The 18,321-nt window shown below is 51.7% G+C and overlaps 1 protein-coding gene across 2 annotated transcripts; it reads left to right on the top strand.

Annotated features, from left to right (window-relative positions):
- Window positions 1-3,207: 3,207 nt before the first annotated feature.
- STX4 (syntaxin 4) lies at window positions 3,208-9,528 on the top strand. 2 transcript variants are annotated; one of them, XM_012469981.3, is made up of 11 exons: window positions 3,208-3,512; window positions 3,694-3,795; window positions 3,885-4,006; window positions 4,143-4,217; window positions 4,653-4,723; window positions 7,280-7,388; window positions 7,468-7,544; window positions 7,860-7,997; window positions 8,905-9,015; window positions 9,091-9,186; window positions 9,280-9,528. In XM_012469981.3, exons 2-10 carry the CDS (start codon window positions 3,698-3,700, stop codon window positions 9,169-9,171), a joined length of 882 nt encoding a protein of 293 aa, XP_012325404.1. In that variant the 5' UTR covers window positions 3,208-3,512; window positions 3,694-3,697; the 3' UTR covers window positions 9,172-9,186; window positions 9,280-9,528. The 2 variants fall into 2 exon arrangements, with proteins under 2 accessions (XP_012325404.1, XP_012325403.2); XM_012469980.2 differs by having other exon boundaries at window positions 3,211-3,512; window positions 3,907-4,006.
- Window positions 9,529-18,321: the final 8,793 nt, after the last annotated feature.

The following is an 18,321-nucleotide window of genomic DNA, read 5'->3' on the forward strand; positions in this document are numbered from 1 at the left end:
TGCCTCAGTTTCCTGAGTAGCTGGAACTACAGGAGAGGGCCAGCACATCTGGTTAATCAAAAGAAACTTTTTTTTGTAGAGACAGATACTATGTTGCCCAGGCTGGTCTCAAACTCCTGGCCTCAAGTGATCCATCCACCTCAGCCTCCTAAAGTGCTAGAATCACAGGCATGAGCCACCGCACCCAGACTAATATAGTTAATATCCACTTCAAAGCTGCTCAGAGGGCCTGAGAAGAAGAAAGTCTCAGCTCTGGAGAGCTCCACTCTCAGCACCAGTCTCTCTAAATAGCCTCTTTCCTCTCCGCATACCACCACAAGGCTTGGAGTCCAGCTTGCTGTGACCTTAAGTCACCATTCCAAAGCCCTGTGATCTTACCCAGAGACCACGAATGAAATAATGAATATTACAATCCTGAGAAGTTTAACAGAGGCACCAGCAACTCCAGATCGCAGCAGTGGACCAAGAAGGCATGCCATCAAGATGCTGAGAAACAGAGAGGCAGGAGTTGGAACCCACAGTAGTAAAAGCTCAGAGAGGCCGGGCACAATGGCTCACACTTGTGATCCCAACACTTTGGGAGGTCAACGTAGGTGGATTACTTGAGCCCAGGGGTTTGAGACCAGCCTGGGCAACATGGCAAAACCCAGTCTCTACCGAAAATATATACAAAAATTAGCCAGGCATGGTGGTGCGTGCCTACAGTACCAGCTACTCTGGAGAATGAGGCAGGAAGATGGACTGAACCCGAGATCGCGCCAGCAATCTGCACCCCAGCCTGGGTGACAGAAACAGACCCGGCCTAGAAAAAAAAAAAAAGCCCAGAGGCCTAGAGGGAAGGGCACCCTCGGCAGTTTACCAGACCCTTCCACATCCTTCCTAACCTCACTTGATACTGTCCAAATCCTACTTTAGGCAAGGCAGAAATTATAGAACCAAGCGGTTAAATGGGAAAATTGAGTCCCAGAGAGAAGTAATGCATTATTTAAGATCCCACACAGGACTATGAATCAGGGGTCCAAGAGCCCCTCCACCGTGTGCCACTCAGAGACACAGAGTAGGAAGGGAAAGGGGGTCAGGTGGCAGGAGACAAAAGACGCAGGAGGCAAGCAGCAGTGATTGAAGAGGCAGGGGCTGACATGGAACGTGGAAGACCCAGAAGCAGAGAATCTTTTCTCACCATCTCCAGGTGACACCATTGGGCAGGGCTTGGCCTCCTGAAAAACCCTGTACTCTGTCTGTGGGTTGATCAGGGCAGCACTCTCTTACTAGCTGGTTTTTGTTTGTTCATTTGTTTGGAGACAGAGTCTTACTCTGTCACCCAGGCTGCAGTGCAATGGCGCCAGCTCAGTTCACTGCAACTTCCACCTCCCGGGTTCAAGCAATCCTCCCATTTCAGCCTCCCGAGTAGCTGGGATTACAGGCACCTGCCATCATGGCTGGGTAATTTTTGTATTTTTGTAGTGATGGGGTTTCGTCATGTTGGTCAGGCTGGTCTCGAACTCCTGACCTCCCAAAGTACTGGGATTACAGGCATGAGCCACTGTGCCCAGCCCGAGCTGGGTTTTAACAGGAAAAGAAGAGCTAAAGCCTTTCACATAGAATCAGATAGCACTCGACAATTTCCAACTTCATCATCACTGAAGTTTAGAGCAGCGCATACCTATAAATGATCTCTCCATCCCCCTAGTTACCCACTGTACAGAGGGAGATCAAGGCTTAGAGACAGGAAGCAATTTCCAGAAGTCCATAGCCACTCAGTCCCAGGAATCTAGGCTTCCTGACCAGGTCATAGCAGAAAGGGTCCATTCCTTCCCCTACTTGTACCTTCACAGAAGCTTCCTGGAGAGCCCTGGGTTCCAGGAGTCCCATTATTCATTCCTGGCTATGCTGAGACTTGCTGAGTGACCTTGGGGACTCCTCCTAGAGAATATAAGTTTCACGAGTGCAGAAATTTTTGTCTATTAGTCCCTGATATATCTCCAAGTCTAGAACAGTGTTTGGTCCATAGTACGTGCCCAATAAATATCCATTAAATGAATGGATGTTGCCTGTAATCCCAGCACTTTGGGAGGCTGAGGCAGGAGGATTGCTTGAGCCCAGAAGTTCGAGACCAGCTTGGGCAACATAGTGAGACCTCACCTCATGAAAATTTTTAAAAATAAAAAATGAGTATCTAGATAGCCAGGGTTAGGGAAGTGTCACAGTCAGAAGCCTGAAGCCTAAAGACCAGGGAACTGGGGGCTTTATCCTGAGATACATGAAAAGCTAAAATTTTGTCCACAATTATTTATAGAGGGCCCATTATGTGCTTGGTAGTGAGCTAGGAACTCCCCAGATTCAGTTAAGAACGAAGTCATGACCTGACCTCAGATGTAAGGTAGGGGCTGGGTGGTGTGAGTGGCAGGGAGGCAGCGTGCTCAACAATACAGACACTTTTCTTAGCCTGAGCTGCCCTGACATGGTCTGACTGCTCAGAAGGTGGTGAGTGCAGCCGGGCTGCCATGTTCAAGGAGGGCGCCGGCCGCCCACCTGTCAGAGGCTGCGCCAGGAGGATGCGGGAGAAGAGATTTCTTCCTTGGGTGAGGTCACTTCCCACCCCCAGATTCCCTGCCCACACAACCCTGCAATTTTCTGACGCTGACGCCTCGGATCTTATTATTTCCCGATTTTCAAGGTCCCATGATGCTGACAGCCCCAAATGCTAAGTCGTCTGCCCACGCTCCTGGACCCGAAAGCAATAAAGGCGAAGTCATCAAGGGTCCCACCATCCACTGCCTCGAAAAGCCTCTGGGGGGGGGGGGGTCGGCGCGCCCCTCCCCACCTCGCGGGGGCTGTGTGGGCGTCGTTCGGTCGCTGGGGTGCCGGGGACTTCGTGATGAGAACGGCGTCCCAGAGACCGCGGTGACAGAGCCGGGACACGTGACAGTCACAGCGTCACGTTCTGCGGTCCGCGAGTTTGGGACCGGCCTTGTCACGTGATGCAGTGGGGGCACCATGGGGTGATGTGAGTTGCGGGTGTCTCGGCTTACGTACAAATGACGTATTTCTATCCCTTTTGGCAACCAGATTTCCGTTGGAAGATGCAACGGTTCCAGTGAGGGGGGCGGGTTCTCGCGTCCAGGTAGCTCTGTTTCCGCTCGGGGCGCAACAACTTCCGACCCCGCCTTCCCTCTCCGGCGAGGAAGAGACGCGATCTTGTGCGCATGCCCCGAATTCATCACGGAGGGGCGGGGCTGAGGCTGAGGGAGCAAGAGAAGGGAAGAAAAGGGAATTCCAACCTGTGGAACTTTAGTGGTCCCCGGGGTCGGCTCCTTCCCATTGACTGTGGGTGGTGCAAGGGACAGAGCCTCTGGCGGTTCGTGGGGGTGTTGAGATCCGCACCGGGAGGGAGGGGAGTATCAGAGTGTGAGTGGGGTACGGGAATTCCAAACTTGAGGGCCTCCCGGCTCAGGCGCCGGGGAGGGAGAGCTCAGGCCGCCATGCGGGACAGGACCCACGAGCTGAGGCAGGTGAGACACGGGAGCAGTGGGGATGTTGACGGGCGGACGAACTGGAACGCAGGACTCCTGTTCTTCAGGGCGGGGAGGGATGGCTGATGGCCAGGAAGGAAAGTCCCGGAAGCCTGTGTGTGGGTCGTGCGGGGTGAGAGCCGCAGCGAAACAGTAGTACCAATGACTCCGGGCCTCGCAGGGGGATGACAGCTCTGACGAAGAGGACAAGGAGCGGGTCGCGCTGGTGGTGCACCCGGGCATGGCACGGCTGGGGAGCCCGGACGAGGAGTTCTTCCAGAAGGTAAGGGGCTGGGGTCTCTGCCTGGATTCGCGAGGGGGTAGGAAGACCCGAGGACCAGCGTGGTCTGGAGTACCCCATATCTCTTTCAGCCCTCTCGGTCATCCTCCCCAGGTCCGGACAATTCGGCAGACTATTGTCAAACTGGGGAATAAAGTCCAGGAGTTGGAGAAACAGCAGGTCACCATCCTGGCCACGCCCCTTCCCGAGGAGAGTGAGTGAAACTCTGACTGCAGGGCGCATGCGCCGCCTCAGGGATTGTGGGGGTTGTAGTTCCACATAGGTGGTTGCCAGGGTGGTTTGTTGAGATGGGAGCTGCTATTTGGAAGTCGTGGTCTTCTCTTATTCAGGCATGAAGCAGGACCTGCAGAACCTGCGCGATGAGATCAAACAGCTGGGGAGGGAGATCCGCCTGCAGCTGAAGGGTGAGCTCCTGGGACCTCAGACAGATCCTTCCCTTTGATCCTGCCCTGTTGTTGGTGTATCTGGGGAGTGTGTGGCCCAGAGAAGCCAATGATATAACCAGGTCACACAGCAGGCCTGGGTCTAGCATCTCTGTCTCCTGGCCTCCAGGCCATTGTACTCTCCACAGCACAAGCCCGCCTCTCAGGTTCTTTTATTTACAATGAAACCATTTACTTACACAGTTATTGCAGCCCACTGGGCGTTCTTTGGGCAGGCGGATGGGGTTTTGTTAGGTGGCCCCTGCACACCTATGGGAACTCAGTGATGTAATGCAAAGAAAAATAAACTTACTTTCTCCTCTTGGAGGCTCAGCCTTAGTCATTTTATGATAAATTATATTTCCCTAAAAATCCATGGAGACAAGTACCCCCAGTACCCCATGTGTCTTCCCACAGCCATAGAGCCCCAGAAGGAGGAAGCTGATGAGAACTATAACTCCGTCAACACAAGAATAAGAAAAACCCAGGTGGGTTTTTTTTTCTCAGAAATGAGGACATTTCAGCAAATGTTTCATGAAGTATTAGATGACAGATGTATGAAGGAAGGGCCTGCAGAGATGGTGGAGTCCAGTGGAATGATTTTCCAAATGGGGAAACTGAACTCAGTGAAAGAACTTGCTCAAGGTCAGGAAACCAGGTCTCCTGAGGCTTAGTCCGATTGTAACACCCTGCTTTATTTTCTTTCATTCAATAAGAAGTTGCTATGACCCCAGACAAGACCTAGGCTTGGCTGTAGGGACACATGTTTCCTTTACTTTTTTTGCCTCAGCCTCCTGAATAGCTGGGATTACAGGCAGACACCACCATGCCTGGCTAATTTTTGTGTTTTTAGTAGAGATGGGGTTTCACCATGTTGACCAGGCTGGTCTTGAACTCCTGACCTCAGGTGACTCTCCTGTCTCAGCCTCCCAAAGTGCTGGAATTACAGGTGTGAGCCACCATGCCTGCCTGGGACACATATTTTCTAGGAGTCAAGATGAGGAGTTTGGGTTCAGTAGGGACAAAGACATTACTCACGTAGGACTTGGTGATAATGGTGCCGCCCAGGGAAAGAGAGAAGTCATAAATGACTGGCAGCTTTCCTGCCTATGTGACAGGGGTGTCCTTAGTCCCACAGGCGGAATTCAGGAAGCCAGGAAGAGGAACTTTCCTGGGGCGACACTGAAGAGGAACTTCCCTGGTGTGATATCTTATATTTTTAATTATTATTTTTTTGAGATGGAGTCTTGCTCTGTCACCCAGGCTGGAGTACAGTGGCATGATCTCGGCTCACCTCTACCTCCTGGATTCAAGCTGTTCTCCTGACTTAGCCTCCCAAGTAGCTGGGATTACAGGTGTGCACTACCACACCCGGCTAATTTTTTATATTTTTGGTAGAAATGACGTTTCACCATGTTGGCCAGGCTGTCTTGAACTCCTGACCTTAAATGATCTACCTGCTGTGGCTTTCCAAAGTGCTAGGATTACAGGTGTGAGCCTCTGCACCTGGCCCTTGGGGCAATATCTTAGTAAGGAGAGTTGCGGTGATGTGACTGGCCCTCTCCGGGTCCCCAGTGAAAAGTACTTTAGGATTCCAGGAGGTCAGGGTTGGAAGTTAGGCCCAGGGCTCAGTGAGGACCCCAGATTGAAGGTGGAGCAACTTGGGCATCTCGGAAGGGTGCAGCTGGATCCAGGAGAGTAGATGTATCTCTGGAAAAGGAACTCCAAGGAACGAACATATTTAAGGCCTCAGGAGAAGGGGCAAGGCAGAGCAGATGACCCAGAGCCAGTGCTTCTGGGGTAGCCTGTGGTGCTGATTGGCATGAGAGGTCAAGGGCCCATGTGGGCTTGTTGCACCTGTTTTGCCTGGGCAGCATGTTCATCTCTAGGCATATGAGCACAGCTGTGGTATAAGCAGCGAGGTTGGCATTCAGCAAGCATTCAGCAGTTACATATTAGGTGCCTACTGTGTGCCAGACCCTTTTGGAACTGTTTAGGACACAGCAGTGAACCAATGATCCCTTTCCTCATGGAACTTCCATTCTGGTGTAGAGAGACAATCACCATAATACATAAGTGAATTATTTAGAACATAATAAGCATTATGGAAAAAAGAGCAGAGGAAGAGGGACTGAGCATGCTGGAGAAGAGTAGAGATGCAATTTAAATCAGGTGGAAGAAGCTTCATTCAGAAGGTAACGTTTGAACAACAGACTTAAAGATGTTTGTGGAGAATGAGCGTTCTAGGCAGAAGGAGAAGCAAAGGCAAAGGCCTGAGCTGGGAGTCTGCTTTGTCTAGGGAGGAGTAAGGAGACCAGTGTGGAGGAGGGAGGGAGGGAGGGAACATGAGGAGGAAGTAAGATCAAAGAGGTCACGGGGAAAGGAGAGATCATGGAGGGCTGGCCAGTGCTGTAGCTCATGCCTATAATCCCAGCACTTTGGGAGACTGAGGTGAGAGGATTACTTGAGCCCAGGAGTTCGAGACCAGCCTGGGCAACATAGTGAGACCCTGTCTCTCTCTCTCTCTCTTTTTTTTTTTTTTGAGACAGGGTCTCACCCACCCAAGCTAGAGTGCAGTGGTGCCATCTCTGCTCACTGCAACCTCTGCCTCCCAGGTTCGAGCCCATTCCCCTGCTTCAGCCGGGACTACAAGGTACCTGCCACTGCACCTGGCTAATTTTTGTATTTTTTTTAAGTAAAGATAGGGTTTCACCATGTTGGCCAGGCTGTTCTCCAACTCCTGACCTCAGGTGATCGCCCTGCCTCGGCCTCCCAAAATGCTGGGATTGCAGGTGTGAGCCACTGTTCCTGGTCAACCCCATCTCTATTAAAAATAAAAATAATAAAGATCATGGGGGCCACATAGGCCTGATAAGGGCTTTGGCTTTGAGTCTAAGAGAAATGGAGAAGTCTGTCAAAGTCATCACAAGGTAGTTAAGGGTATAAGAGCTTATGCTATTTGCTCACTGTACTGTGGGGATGCTGAGGCTCAGACTGGGCAGGGATTCTCCCAGGGGCACCCAGCCTGTATTCTCCATCTTTAGCATGGGGTCCTGTCCCAGCAATTCGTGGAGCTCATCAACAAGTGCAATTCAATGCAGTCCGAATACCGGGAGAAGAACGTGGAGCGGATCCGGAGGCAGCTGAAGATCAGTGAGTTGTGTGTGCCCAGCCCGGCCCGCAGGGGCAGGTGATCCCGACCCAGTCATGAGCCTGGCCTTTTCCTTCGCAGCTAATGCTGGGATGGTGTCTGACGAGGAGCTGGAGCAGATGCTGGACAGCGGGCAGAGTGAGGTGTTTGTGTCCAATGTGAGTGGCCACAGCCCCTCTCTGCTGTGCCTCCCATCCCCTCTGAGTCCTGTCCCTTCCTTGACCTCCTGGGCTCAGGTGATCCTCCCACCTCAGCCTCCCGAGTAGCCAGGACTATAGGTGTGAGCCACTGTACCCCGCTTGCTGTGGCTCTTTCTGATTGAGGGCACCCTGAGACCCCGAAGGGAATTAATTAGCCTCCCTGGAGTCACCCATCAGGTTCTAGGCCGAAGGCTCCCCGGAAGCTCAACAGGAGCTTCTGACCTGCTGTCGGTCTCCCTGTGAACAACTGCCCCACTCCTGTCCACTCCTCAGATCCTGAAGGACACACAGGTGACTCGACAGGCCTTAAATGAGATCTCGGCCCGGCACAGTGAGATCCAGCAGCTTGAACGCAGTATTCGCGAGCTGCACGAGATATTCACTTTTCTGGCTACTGAAGTGGAGATGCAGGTAGGTGCCCTGCACGGCCCCAGACGTGAGACTGGACTCAGCCCAAATGGCCAGCTGTGACTGCCAGCCTCCTGCCAGCCTTAGACTCTCTCCCTGAGGCTTTTGTGTCTTCCAGGCTTGGCCATGCCCCCAGATTGGTGCTTATTCCTATCCTAGCTGTACCCCAAGAATCGCGCCTATCTCTGCTGCTATCCAGATAGCCACTGCCTTCTGCATAGTGCCCCGCCCCCGCTCCAACTTGAGCCTGTCCACGTTTGGTCCCAGCCCTGGCTCCCCGTCTGCCAACAGCATCCACCCTTATACCTCTCAGAGCTCCAGTCAAAGTTGCCCTAGAGGGCCTTCCGCCTAACATCTGTACAAGGCTGGGGTGGGAGTGGCATTTCCCTGGCCGCAGCTTTGTGAGTTGAGCTGAGCTTCCAGCCCTGTCTGGGAGGAGCTGGCCTCAGTCATGGTACAGCCAATGCCCTTTTGCAGCTGAGACTTACAGGAAAGAGATCTCATTCAGTAGGAGTACTGAGACCTGAGGCTGATGGTGCCAGGAGGAGGCAGGGATAGGGAGGGCTTCGCAGCAGCTGGAGATGGGACCGGAAGAATGGGTAAATTCAGACAGATTTGTGAAGTCACAGTTCATCATCTGTGAAAGGTATGAGCCATTTGAGGCCCTCAGCTCCAGGCCACCACTGCAGATAGAGGTAGTATGGGATAGTCAAGCAGGGGACAAGGGACCACGTGATAGAAGATGCCTGGAAGCCATCCTCAGGGAGTCTGAGCTTTTGTCAGATCGAGTGTTTCCCTTGTCTTTGTTAGTGCAATTTTTCTTTTCCTGCCAGGAACATTTTTCAGTCATCCAGGGGTGGGGTGGGCAAAGGCATCCCTACTTCCCTGAACTGCCCCATCCTCTGAGCAGGGGGAGATGATCAATCGGATCGAGAAGAACATCCTGAGCTCAGCAGACTATGTGGAACGCGGGCAGGAGCACGTCAAGACGGCCCTGGAGAACCAGAAGAAGGCCAGGAAGGTGAGCCTCTCAGGCCTGGACCCTGCCCCAGTAACCGTGTGTGACTTCCCTGACCCCCTTCTTCCTCTCCCACAGAAGAAAGTCTTGATTGCCATCTGTGTGTCCGTCATCCTTGTCCTCCTAGCAGTCATCATTGGCGTCACAGTGGTTGGATAATGCCGCACATTGTTGGTGAGATGTTGGGGGCTGCCCCCTGGCCTGCCCCAGTCCTGGCCCCAGCCCTCCCTCCTCCCTCAGACCCTGTTCTCCCTCCTTCCCTTGCAGGCACTAGGAGCACCAGGGACCCAGGGCCTGGCCTTCTCTCCCAGCAACCTGGGAGGCAGGGCAGAGTCTCCAGCCGGACCCCTTCCTCACACTGGCCCCTGTGCAGAGGGGCAGACAGTTCTGGGGTTGGTAGCTGCTCATTCATGGGGGCCTCCGCCTTCAGGCCTCAATGCCTGGGGGAGGCCTGCACTGTCCTGATTGGCCAGGACACACGGTTTTGTAAAAAATTAAAAAACAGAAAAAGAGCATGGAAAGCCCTGTGCACATGTGTTTCTGGAAGGGCTGGCCCAAGGCTTTCAGGCTTCCAACCTCCCTACCTCCTGGACATCCCTGGGGCTAGGCCCAGTCCCAGCTGCTCAGGTCAGACCACCCTGGGTTCTGTGCTCACAGCAGGCTGGCTCTGCCCTTCTGCCCCCCTAGGAATGGGTGGGCAGGGCAGGGTAACACCCGCATCTAACTCCTGGCTCAGTACTGTCCCTGGGAAGACAACTGTGAGTATCTGTCTTGGAAACAATGAGGCTGACCAGGCCAGGCTGGGACACAGGTGAGATGGAGGTGTCGGGGGGCGGGGGTGGCATCAGTGGGCATCAGCGGCCCAGATGATGGAAGAGGCAACATGAAAAAATGCTTAATTGAGGCTGTCACTTTGGATGCAGTGGACAAGGATGGTCTGGTTTCAGCGGGGATGACATTTATTGGAGTGGAATGTTAAGTGGGGAGAAGCCAGCTATGGAGAGAAGCCCGGGAAGAGGTTGCCAGAAAAAAGCACAGGAGGCCGGGCCCTGTGACCAACAAAAGCACCGTCTTTAACATAAGAGTTCGGGCAGGGCGCGGTCGTTAGCACCGGTAATCCTAGCACTTTGAAAGGCCCAGGCAGGAGGATTTCTTGAGCCCAGGAGTTTGAGACCAGCATAGGCAGCATGGTACAACCTCTTCTCTTGAGAGAAGAATAATTTTAAAAATTAGCCCATTGTGGCCGGGCATGGTAGCTCACACCTGTAATCCCAGTACTTCAGGAGGCCAAGGTAGTGGATCATGAGGTCAGGAGATAGAGACCATCCTGGCTAACACGGTGAAACCCCGTCTCTACTAAAAATACAAAAAATTAGCCGGGCATGCCTATATTCCCAGCTACTTGGGAGGCTGAGGCAGGAGAATTGCTTGAACCCAGGAGGCAGAGGTTGCAGTGATCCGAGATTGCACCACTGCACTCCATCCTGGGCTACAGAGCGAGACTACATTAAAAAAAAAAAAAAAATTTAGCCCGGCATGATGGCAAGTGCCTGTCGTCCCAGCTACTCCAGAGGCTGAGGTGGGAGGATCGCTTGAGCCCAGGAGGTTGAGGCTGTCGTGAGCCATGGTCTTACCACTGCACTCCATCCTGGGTGACAGAGCAAGACCCTGCCTCAAAAATAATAATAATCACCATCAGCAGTGGCATAGAGAGCCAGTGACCCAGATCAGTGCACCTGGTGGCTGAGGGATACCTTCCTGAAGCAGGTAGTGGCAGCAGAAAAGCCTGACCCCTGGTTTCTTCCATAAGGCACCTGAGATCCAAACCCTGACTAAACTTCTAAGGGCTCCTAGTCCCGATGCCTAATTTCTGGAGTGGACGCGGCTCCTGTACCCCAACACGTGGTTTTAAAGGACAAGCTGTCTCCTGGCTCCTGTCTGGTTGCGATAGGGCAGCGCCTGGCTCTGACCTCCAAGGTCTGGGGACCACGAGGCACCTGCCAAGGTCCATCCCACTTTCAATCCCACAGGCTCCTGCTGTTGCTGCCGCCGCTCCCAGCTGCCCAGTCTGGCGGGCTCAGTCCCGTGTTGCCACACGTGGGTGACCGCATCGAGGAAGGGCTGGACGTGGCTTCGCTGATGCACGTTGGACCGGGCTAGGGGAGGGGCGGGAGGGTGGAATTGGGCCCGAGAGCTGGGCCTGGCCGACCCCGCCTGCTCTCCCTCCAAGGCTGGTGGCCCCGGAGCGCCTCCTGGTGGCCCTGGAGTGCGGGTTGCACTGTCCGAGAGGGCCTGCAACTCGGTGGGTCGTACATGGGGCGTGGTCAAGGCCACGGTTTGGTTGTGATTGGCCAGCGGGACCTAAGTGTTATCTCTGAAGAGCATCGGGATTAGTCTGGAGGGTCCTGCGAGAGTGACCACCACCCCAACATCAAAGGGCCCATAGGTCTAGGAAGCGGGTGTGCGCAGGGCCTCAGGGCGAGACCGAAGTGGTTGGATTGTAGACCACAAGGGGCTAGATTGAACCCTCAAAAATCACTGGAAGGCTGTGCATCTGAGGAGGGCCCGGCAGGTCCAGTGTGTGGTGGGCTCTCCAGGAAAGAGCTCCACCTTCTCAGGAGTGTGCAGATGTGATCTAGGTGTGTCCACCCGATGGGAGCTGCTGGGCCATGCGGATGCTGCCCCAGTACAGGGCTGGACCCAGGGCCTCTGGGCTTCCCTGATGCTCTGCCTGCATCTCCAGCAAAATCCTGCCCCGTTGGCCACCTTCATCCACTCTCTCGCCTCTCTGCCTTCAGAGTAAAATTGCAAGATCTGTGGTGCTTACTGGGATCTGATTGATAGAGACTCTTGGCATCCACTGTCTATGCAGCGGGGGTCCATGTGCAGCGTGTGGCTCTTCTTACCCATGCTGGACAGCACCATGCCTGAAAAGCAGCTCCCCTGTTTCATCCAGGAAGCTGTCTAGAACCTCCTGGAAAAGGTGGCCGCATGGCCAGGTGGGGCCTCGGATGCCAGGCTCAATCCTTTGAATTTTTCCTGTGGGCTGTCAGGACCCATGGAAGGTCTTTGAGCAGGTGAGTTTGGAGCAGACCTGGTAGGCAAGTGAACAGGCGGATTCCTAGCTTGGCTAGGAACTTGGGCCAAGATCCTATTGCGCAACTTTCAGGCAACAGGGTATTGGTTAGATGTGACATTTCCAGATCCATCGTGTACAACAACCTGTCAGCTGCAGCTCCCTCATTCAATCTATTGTGGTTCAAATTCCCAAGAAAAGGAATCGGTCTGGTCTACTCTCCAGGTCAGGCTACGTTGACTTGCCTAGGAATTGTCTGCCTTTAACTCAAGACTTCACCCTTGAGGCTGGGCGCCGTGGTTCACATTTGTAATCCCAGCACTTTGGGAGGCCAAGGCAGGAGTAATGCTTGAGCCCAGGAGTTCAAGACCAGCCAAGGAAATATAACAAGATCCTATTCTGTCTCTACAAAAATTAAAATTAGCAGGGCACATGCCAGTGGTGCATGCCTCTGGTCCCAGCTACTTGGGAGGCTGAAGTGGGAGGATTGCTTGGGCCTGGGGTTGAGACTACAGTGAACCAACATTGCACCATTGCACTCCAGCCTGGGCAACAGAGCCAGACCCTGTCTCCAAAAAAAAAAAAAGACTTTGCCCTTGAGTCAAGACTTTTCCCTTGGCTAAGATGGATGCAGGAGGCGCCATGGTATAAAACGCTACAGCAGAGTGTGTACATGTGCTGGAGGGAGAAGTGGATTAGTGCAGTGATTGACATCTCCGTTCTAGATATTTACTTTCCTTCCCTGCTGGGCCCCTCCCTATAGGAGCATTATACACTCATTCCCTGCTTACAGTAGACTTGGGCGTAGGACTTGCTTTGGCCAATGGAATATGAGTAGAAAGGTAAAGTATCTTCCGGGCTCAGTGGCCCATGCCAGTAATCTCAGCACTTTGGGAGGGCAAGGCGGGTGGATCATCTGAGGTCAGGAGTTCGAGACCAGCCTGGCCAATATGGTGAAATGCTGTCTCTACTAAAAAAATTAGTCATGGTGGCATGCGCCTGTAATCCCAGTTACTAGGGAGGCTGAGGCAGGAGAATCACTTGAACCTGGGAGGCAGAGGTTGCAGTGAGCCAAGATTGTGCCATTTGCACTCCAGTCTGGACAAAAAGAGCAAAACTCTGTCTCAAAAAAAAAAAAAAGGAAGGTTAAGTATCACTTCCACATAGAAGCTTTAGGCACCACAGAGTGCTCTGGCAGCTTCTCTTCTCTTTTCCCTCTGCTAAGATTCGTAAGTCTAGATCTGGCAGTTTCCAGATCTAGACTTCTTGTTTAGCCTGTAACCCAGAATGACAATGACATAAAGCTGGGCTACACAACCTACCTGTATAATGATGCACAATGTGAGAAATAAACCTCTCTTGCTGTGAGCCATTGATATATGGAGGTTGGTTGTTAGCACATCAGAATGTTTAAACAAACTGTTACAGAATTCGTACCCAGAATGGTGTGCTGCAACAATATAAAATAAGCCTAGTGCAGTGGCTCATGCCTGTAATCCCAGCACTTTGGAAGGCCTAGGCAGAAGGGTCACTTGAGCCCAGGAGTTCAAGACCAACTTGGGCAATATAGTGAGACCTCATCTCTACAAAAAATTAGGCTGGGCGTGATGGCTCACACCTGTCATCTCAGCATTTTGGGAGGCCAAGGCAGGTGGGTCACCTGAGGTTAGGAGTTTGAAACCAGCCTGGCCAACATGATGAAACACTATCTCTACTAAAAATACAAAAAAATTAGCCAAGCATGGTGGTAGGTGCCTGTAATCCCAGCTAGAGGTTGGGGCAGGAAAATCGCTTGGACCCGGGAGGCGGAGGTTGCAGTGAGCCAAGATTGCACCACTGCACTCCAGCCTGGGTAATGGAGTGAGGCTCCATCTCAAAAAATGTAAAATGAAATAAAAAGTATTTTAAAAATTAGCTGGGTGTGGCCTGGGTGCGGTGGCTCATGCCTGTAATCCCAGTACTTTGGGAGGCCAAGGCAGGCGGATCATGAGGTCAGGCATTCGAGAACAGCCTGGCCAACATGGTGAAACCCTGTCTCTAATAAAAATACAAAAATTACCTAGGCATGGTGACGTGTGCCTGTAATGCCAGCTACTTGGGAGGCTGAGGCAGGAGAATCGCTTGAACCTGATAGGCAGAGGTTGAAGTGAACCAAGATTGCACCACTGCACTCCTTACGATAGCCTGGGCCACAGTGAGACTGTATAAAAAAAAAAAATTAGCCTAGTGTGGTAGCATGTGCCTGTAGTCCCAAGCTTCTTGGGAGGCTGAGGTGGGAGGATCGCCTGAGCCCAGGAGGCAGAGGTTGCAGTGAGCTGAGATTGTACCACTGCACTCCAGCCTGGGTCAAGAAAAAAAAAAAGCCAACCAGGTTGGATGGCTCATGCCTGTAATCCCAGCACTATGGGAGGCTGAGCTGGGTGGATCACCTGAGGTCAGGAGTTCCAGACGAGCCTAGCAAACATGGTGAAACCCCATCTCCACTAAAAATACAAAAATTAGCCAGGTGTTGTGGAGCATGCCTGTAATCCCAGCTGCTTGGGAGGCTGAGGCTGGAGAATGTCTTGAACCTAGGAGGTGGAGGTGCAATGTGCCGAGGTCAAGCCACTGCACTCCAGCCTGGGTGACAGAGCAAAACTCCATCTCAAAAACAAAAAACAAAACAAAACAAAAAACGCGGGGCGCTGTGGCTCACGCCTATAATCCCAGCACTTTGGGAGGCCGAGGCGGGTGGATCACGAGGTCAAGAGATCGAGACCATCCTGGTCAACATGGTGAAACCCTGTCTCTACTAAACATACAAAAAATTAGCTGAGCATGGTGGCGCGTGCCTGTAATCCCAGCTACTCAGGAGGCTGAGGCAGGAGAATCGCTTGAACACAGGAGGCGGAGGTTGCGGTGAGCCGAGATCGCGCCATTGCACTCCAGCCTGGGTAACAAGAGCGAAACTCCGTCACAAAAAAAAAAAAAAAAAAAAAAAAAAAACTATGTAAGCTCTGTGACATTAATGTTGAGCTGGACAGTGTCTAGTAAGGAAACTATCATTGAAAGTTGGAAAGATGGTGACATGTGCTATGCAACGGCAAAGCATTTGGTAAACTTATGACCAAATGAACTTGAACTTGAGTCTTTAGGCCAACAACTGGGGAAAGATAATATTAGTAGCATGCTGCCGCTGCTATTGCATGCATTTGACAACTTAGTGGAAGAAAGAGATGACTCAAATTAATTGGTCAGTTTTTAAGCAGAAATGGAAGAGAATATAGAAATTCGAGGAAAGTGATCCACACATGCCTGGCTTATTTTTCTGTTTTTTGTAGACGGAGTTTCAGCCTGTTGCCCAAGCTGGTCTTGAACTTCTGGTCTCAAGGAATTCTCCCTACTTGGCCTCCCAAAGTGATGGGATTACAGGTGTGGGCCACCATGCCAGCCTAATTTTTTTTTTTCTTTTTTTTTTGGTAGAGATGAGAGTCTTGCTAGTTGCCAAGGCTGGCCTCAAGCGATCCTTGCCTCAAGTGATCCTCCTGCCTCAGCCTCTCAAAGTGCTGGGATTAGAGGTGTAAGCCACCATGCCCGGCCTGGGTCTCCAAATTTCTACGGGCATGAAGGAGACTGAGAAAGCTACTCTATCTCCAATGTCTTCTCAATTGTGGCCAAGGGGAATAAACAGAAAAGGATAGTTCATTTTAAGGACAGAGCCAAGAACATGATGAAGAATGAACTAGGGAACTCTTCTCAATATCTGCCCAGCAGCACTTTAGAGTTACTGGGGACCAGAGCCTCCTGTGTCTCCCATCCTTCTTTTTTTTTTTTTGAGACAGACTTTTGCTCTTGTTGCCCAGGCTGGCATGCAATGGTGCAATCTCGTCTCATTGCAACCTCCACCTCCCAGGTTCAAGCGATTCTCCTGCCCCAACTTCCTGAGTAGTTGGGACTACAGGCATCCACCACCACGCCTGGCTAATTTTTGTATTTTTAGTAGAGACGGGGTTTCACCACGTTGGCCAGGCTGGTCTCAAACTCCTGATCTCAGGTGATCCGCCCGCCTCAGCCTCGCAAAGTGCTGGAATTACAGGCCTAAGCCACCGCGCCCGGCCCCGCCCTTCCTTCTGAACAGGAGTGTGCTCTGCTGTTCTCCTGTCCTTGTTCTGCTTTATATGTTGGATGTGTACGTGTGTGTGTGTGTGTGTGTGTGTGTAGAAATGGGGCACAGATAACTTGTCTCTGTCTCTCTCTTACTTTTTAGTTCATAGGTCTCTGAATCAAGAGAAGCTAATTTTTTTATTATTAGTAGAGACGGAGTTTCACCATGTTGGCCAGGCTAATCTTGAACTCCTGACCTCGTGATCCCCCTGCCTTGGCCTCCCAAAGTGCTGGGATACAGGTGTGAGCCACAGTGCCCAGCCAAGATTTTATAATTGTTCAAAAACATTCACTGGGCTGGGGGCAGTGGCTCATGCCTATAATTCCAGTGCTTCGGGAGGGTCAAGCGGGAGGATCACTTAAGGCCAGGAGTTTGAGAGTAGCATGGGCAACTTAGTGAGACTCCATCTCTACAAAAAAATAAAAAATAAAAAAAATTAGCTGGGTGTGGTGGTGCTTGCCTGTAATCCTGGCTACTTAAGAGGCTGAGGTGGGAGGATTGCTTAAGCTCAGGAGGTAGAGGCTGCAGTAAGTTATGATCGCACCATGCACTCCAGCCTGGGCAACAGAAAAAGACACTTACTCTGAAAAACCAACAAACAAAAAACCCACACATATTCGCTGGCTCTCTGTTTGGGGACCTGCTATATAGAACGGTTTGATGTCCCCAGTTCACTGACATCAGGTTTGGCTATGTGGCTTGCTTTAGCCGATGGACCTTGAGTGGAAATGACACCTGTCACTTTCACGAGCTGTCGTGGGGTCAAACACCTTTCTTTTCTTCTGTGTCTGGAGACAGAAAGTTCCAACTTGAGGCTCTTCCTTCAGACTGGACTCTGGAATGAAGATAGCATAGAACAGGGCTGTCCCATGGAGGACATGGATACGAGTGAGGAATCAACATAGTGTTGTGAGCCTCTGAGATTTGGGGGCTGCTGTTACTGCAGCGTAACTGGATCCCAGCTGACAGATGCAGCCTCCCTGTGGGTTGCAAAGGCTCCTCTGTTCAGATCTCCATTCCCATCACCATGACAACTGACACATCATAATGAGCTGTGCTGATGTTAAGAAGTCTTGGCCTTTGCCTCTGTTCAGAGCTATTCACTCTCAGGTCCTACCCAGTGAGCCTATTTCTTTTCTTTCTTTTTCTTTTTTGGAGACAGAGTCTTGCAATGTTGCCAGGCTGGAGTGCAGTGGCGCCATCTCGGCTCACTGCAACCTCCGCCTTCTGGATTCAAGCGATTCCCCTGCCTCAGCCTCCTGAGTAGCTGGGACTACAACATGCCACCATGCCTGGCTAATTTTTTGTATTTTAGTAGAGACAGGTTTTCACCATGTTGGCCAGGATGGTCTCGATCTCGTGACCTTGTGATCCACCCACCTTGGCCTCCCAAAGTGCTGGGATTACAGGCATGTGCCACCACCCTATTTTCTTCCTTTCTCCTTCTCTTTCTTTCTTGGCAGGGTTTCTGTCACCCAGGCTGGAGTGCAGTAGTATGATCATAGCTCACTGCAGCTTTGAACTCCTGGGCTCAAGAAATCCTCCTGCCTCAGCCTCCCAAGTAACTGAGACTACAGGTGCATGCCACCATGATCAGCTAATTTAAAAAAAAACATGTTTCTGTGTTGCCCAGGTTAGTCTTGAACTGCTGGCCTCTGTAAGGCTGGTTGCCTCGCCGGGAGCTCGAACAACCCCCCCGCCTCCGGGAGCTCGGACATGTCCACCCCCCCTCGCACAGCCTAGCCCTCCCTTAAAGAACCCGGTCAAAATGCAAACAAAGTCTTGTAGCTCTACCCAATAGCAGTCGAGTCTTGTATGCAAACGAAATCTTGTAGCTCTACCCAATAGCAATCAAGTCTTGTATGCAAACGAAGTCCTGTAGCTCTACCCAATAGCAGTTGAGTCTTGTATGCAAATGAAGTCTTGTAGCTCTACCCAATAGCAGTCGAGTCTTGTATGCAAACAAAGTCTTATAGCTCTACCCAATAGCAGTCGAGTCTTGTATGCAAACGAAGTCTTGTAAATCTACCCAATAGCAGTCGAGTCTTGTATCTACCTAATAGCAGTCGAGTCTTGTAAAACTACCCAA

This window comes from Aotus nancymaae, unplaced genomic scaffold, assembly GCF_030222135.1.
Source record: "Aotus nancymaae isolate 86718 unplaced genomic scaffold, 86718_ANA_hifiasm-v0.15.2.pri h1tg000049l, whole genome shotgun sequence".
Taxonomy (NCBI): domain Eukaryota; kingdom Metazoa; phylum Chordata; class Mammalia; order Primates; family Aotidae; genus Aotus; species Aotus nancymaae.

Excerpts from the sequence above, each read along its gene's own strand:
- STX4 (XM_012469980.2), top strand. The coding sequence starts at position 3,483 with ATGCGGGACAGGACCCACGAGCTGAGGCAG. Across the intron at positions 3,796-3,906 it reads ACGAGGAGTTCTTCCAGAAG|GTCCGGACAATTCGGCAGAC; the intron begins GTAAGGGGCTGG and ends CATCCTCCCCAG. Across the intron at positions 4,007-4,142 it reads CACGCCCCTTCCCGAGGAGA|GCATGAAGCAGGACCTGCAG; the intron begins GTGAGTGAAACT and ends TCTCTTATTCAG.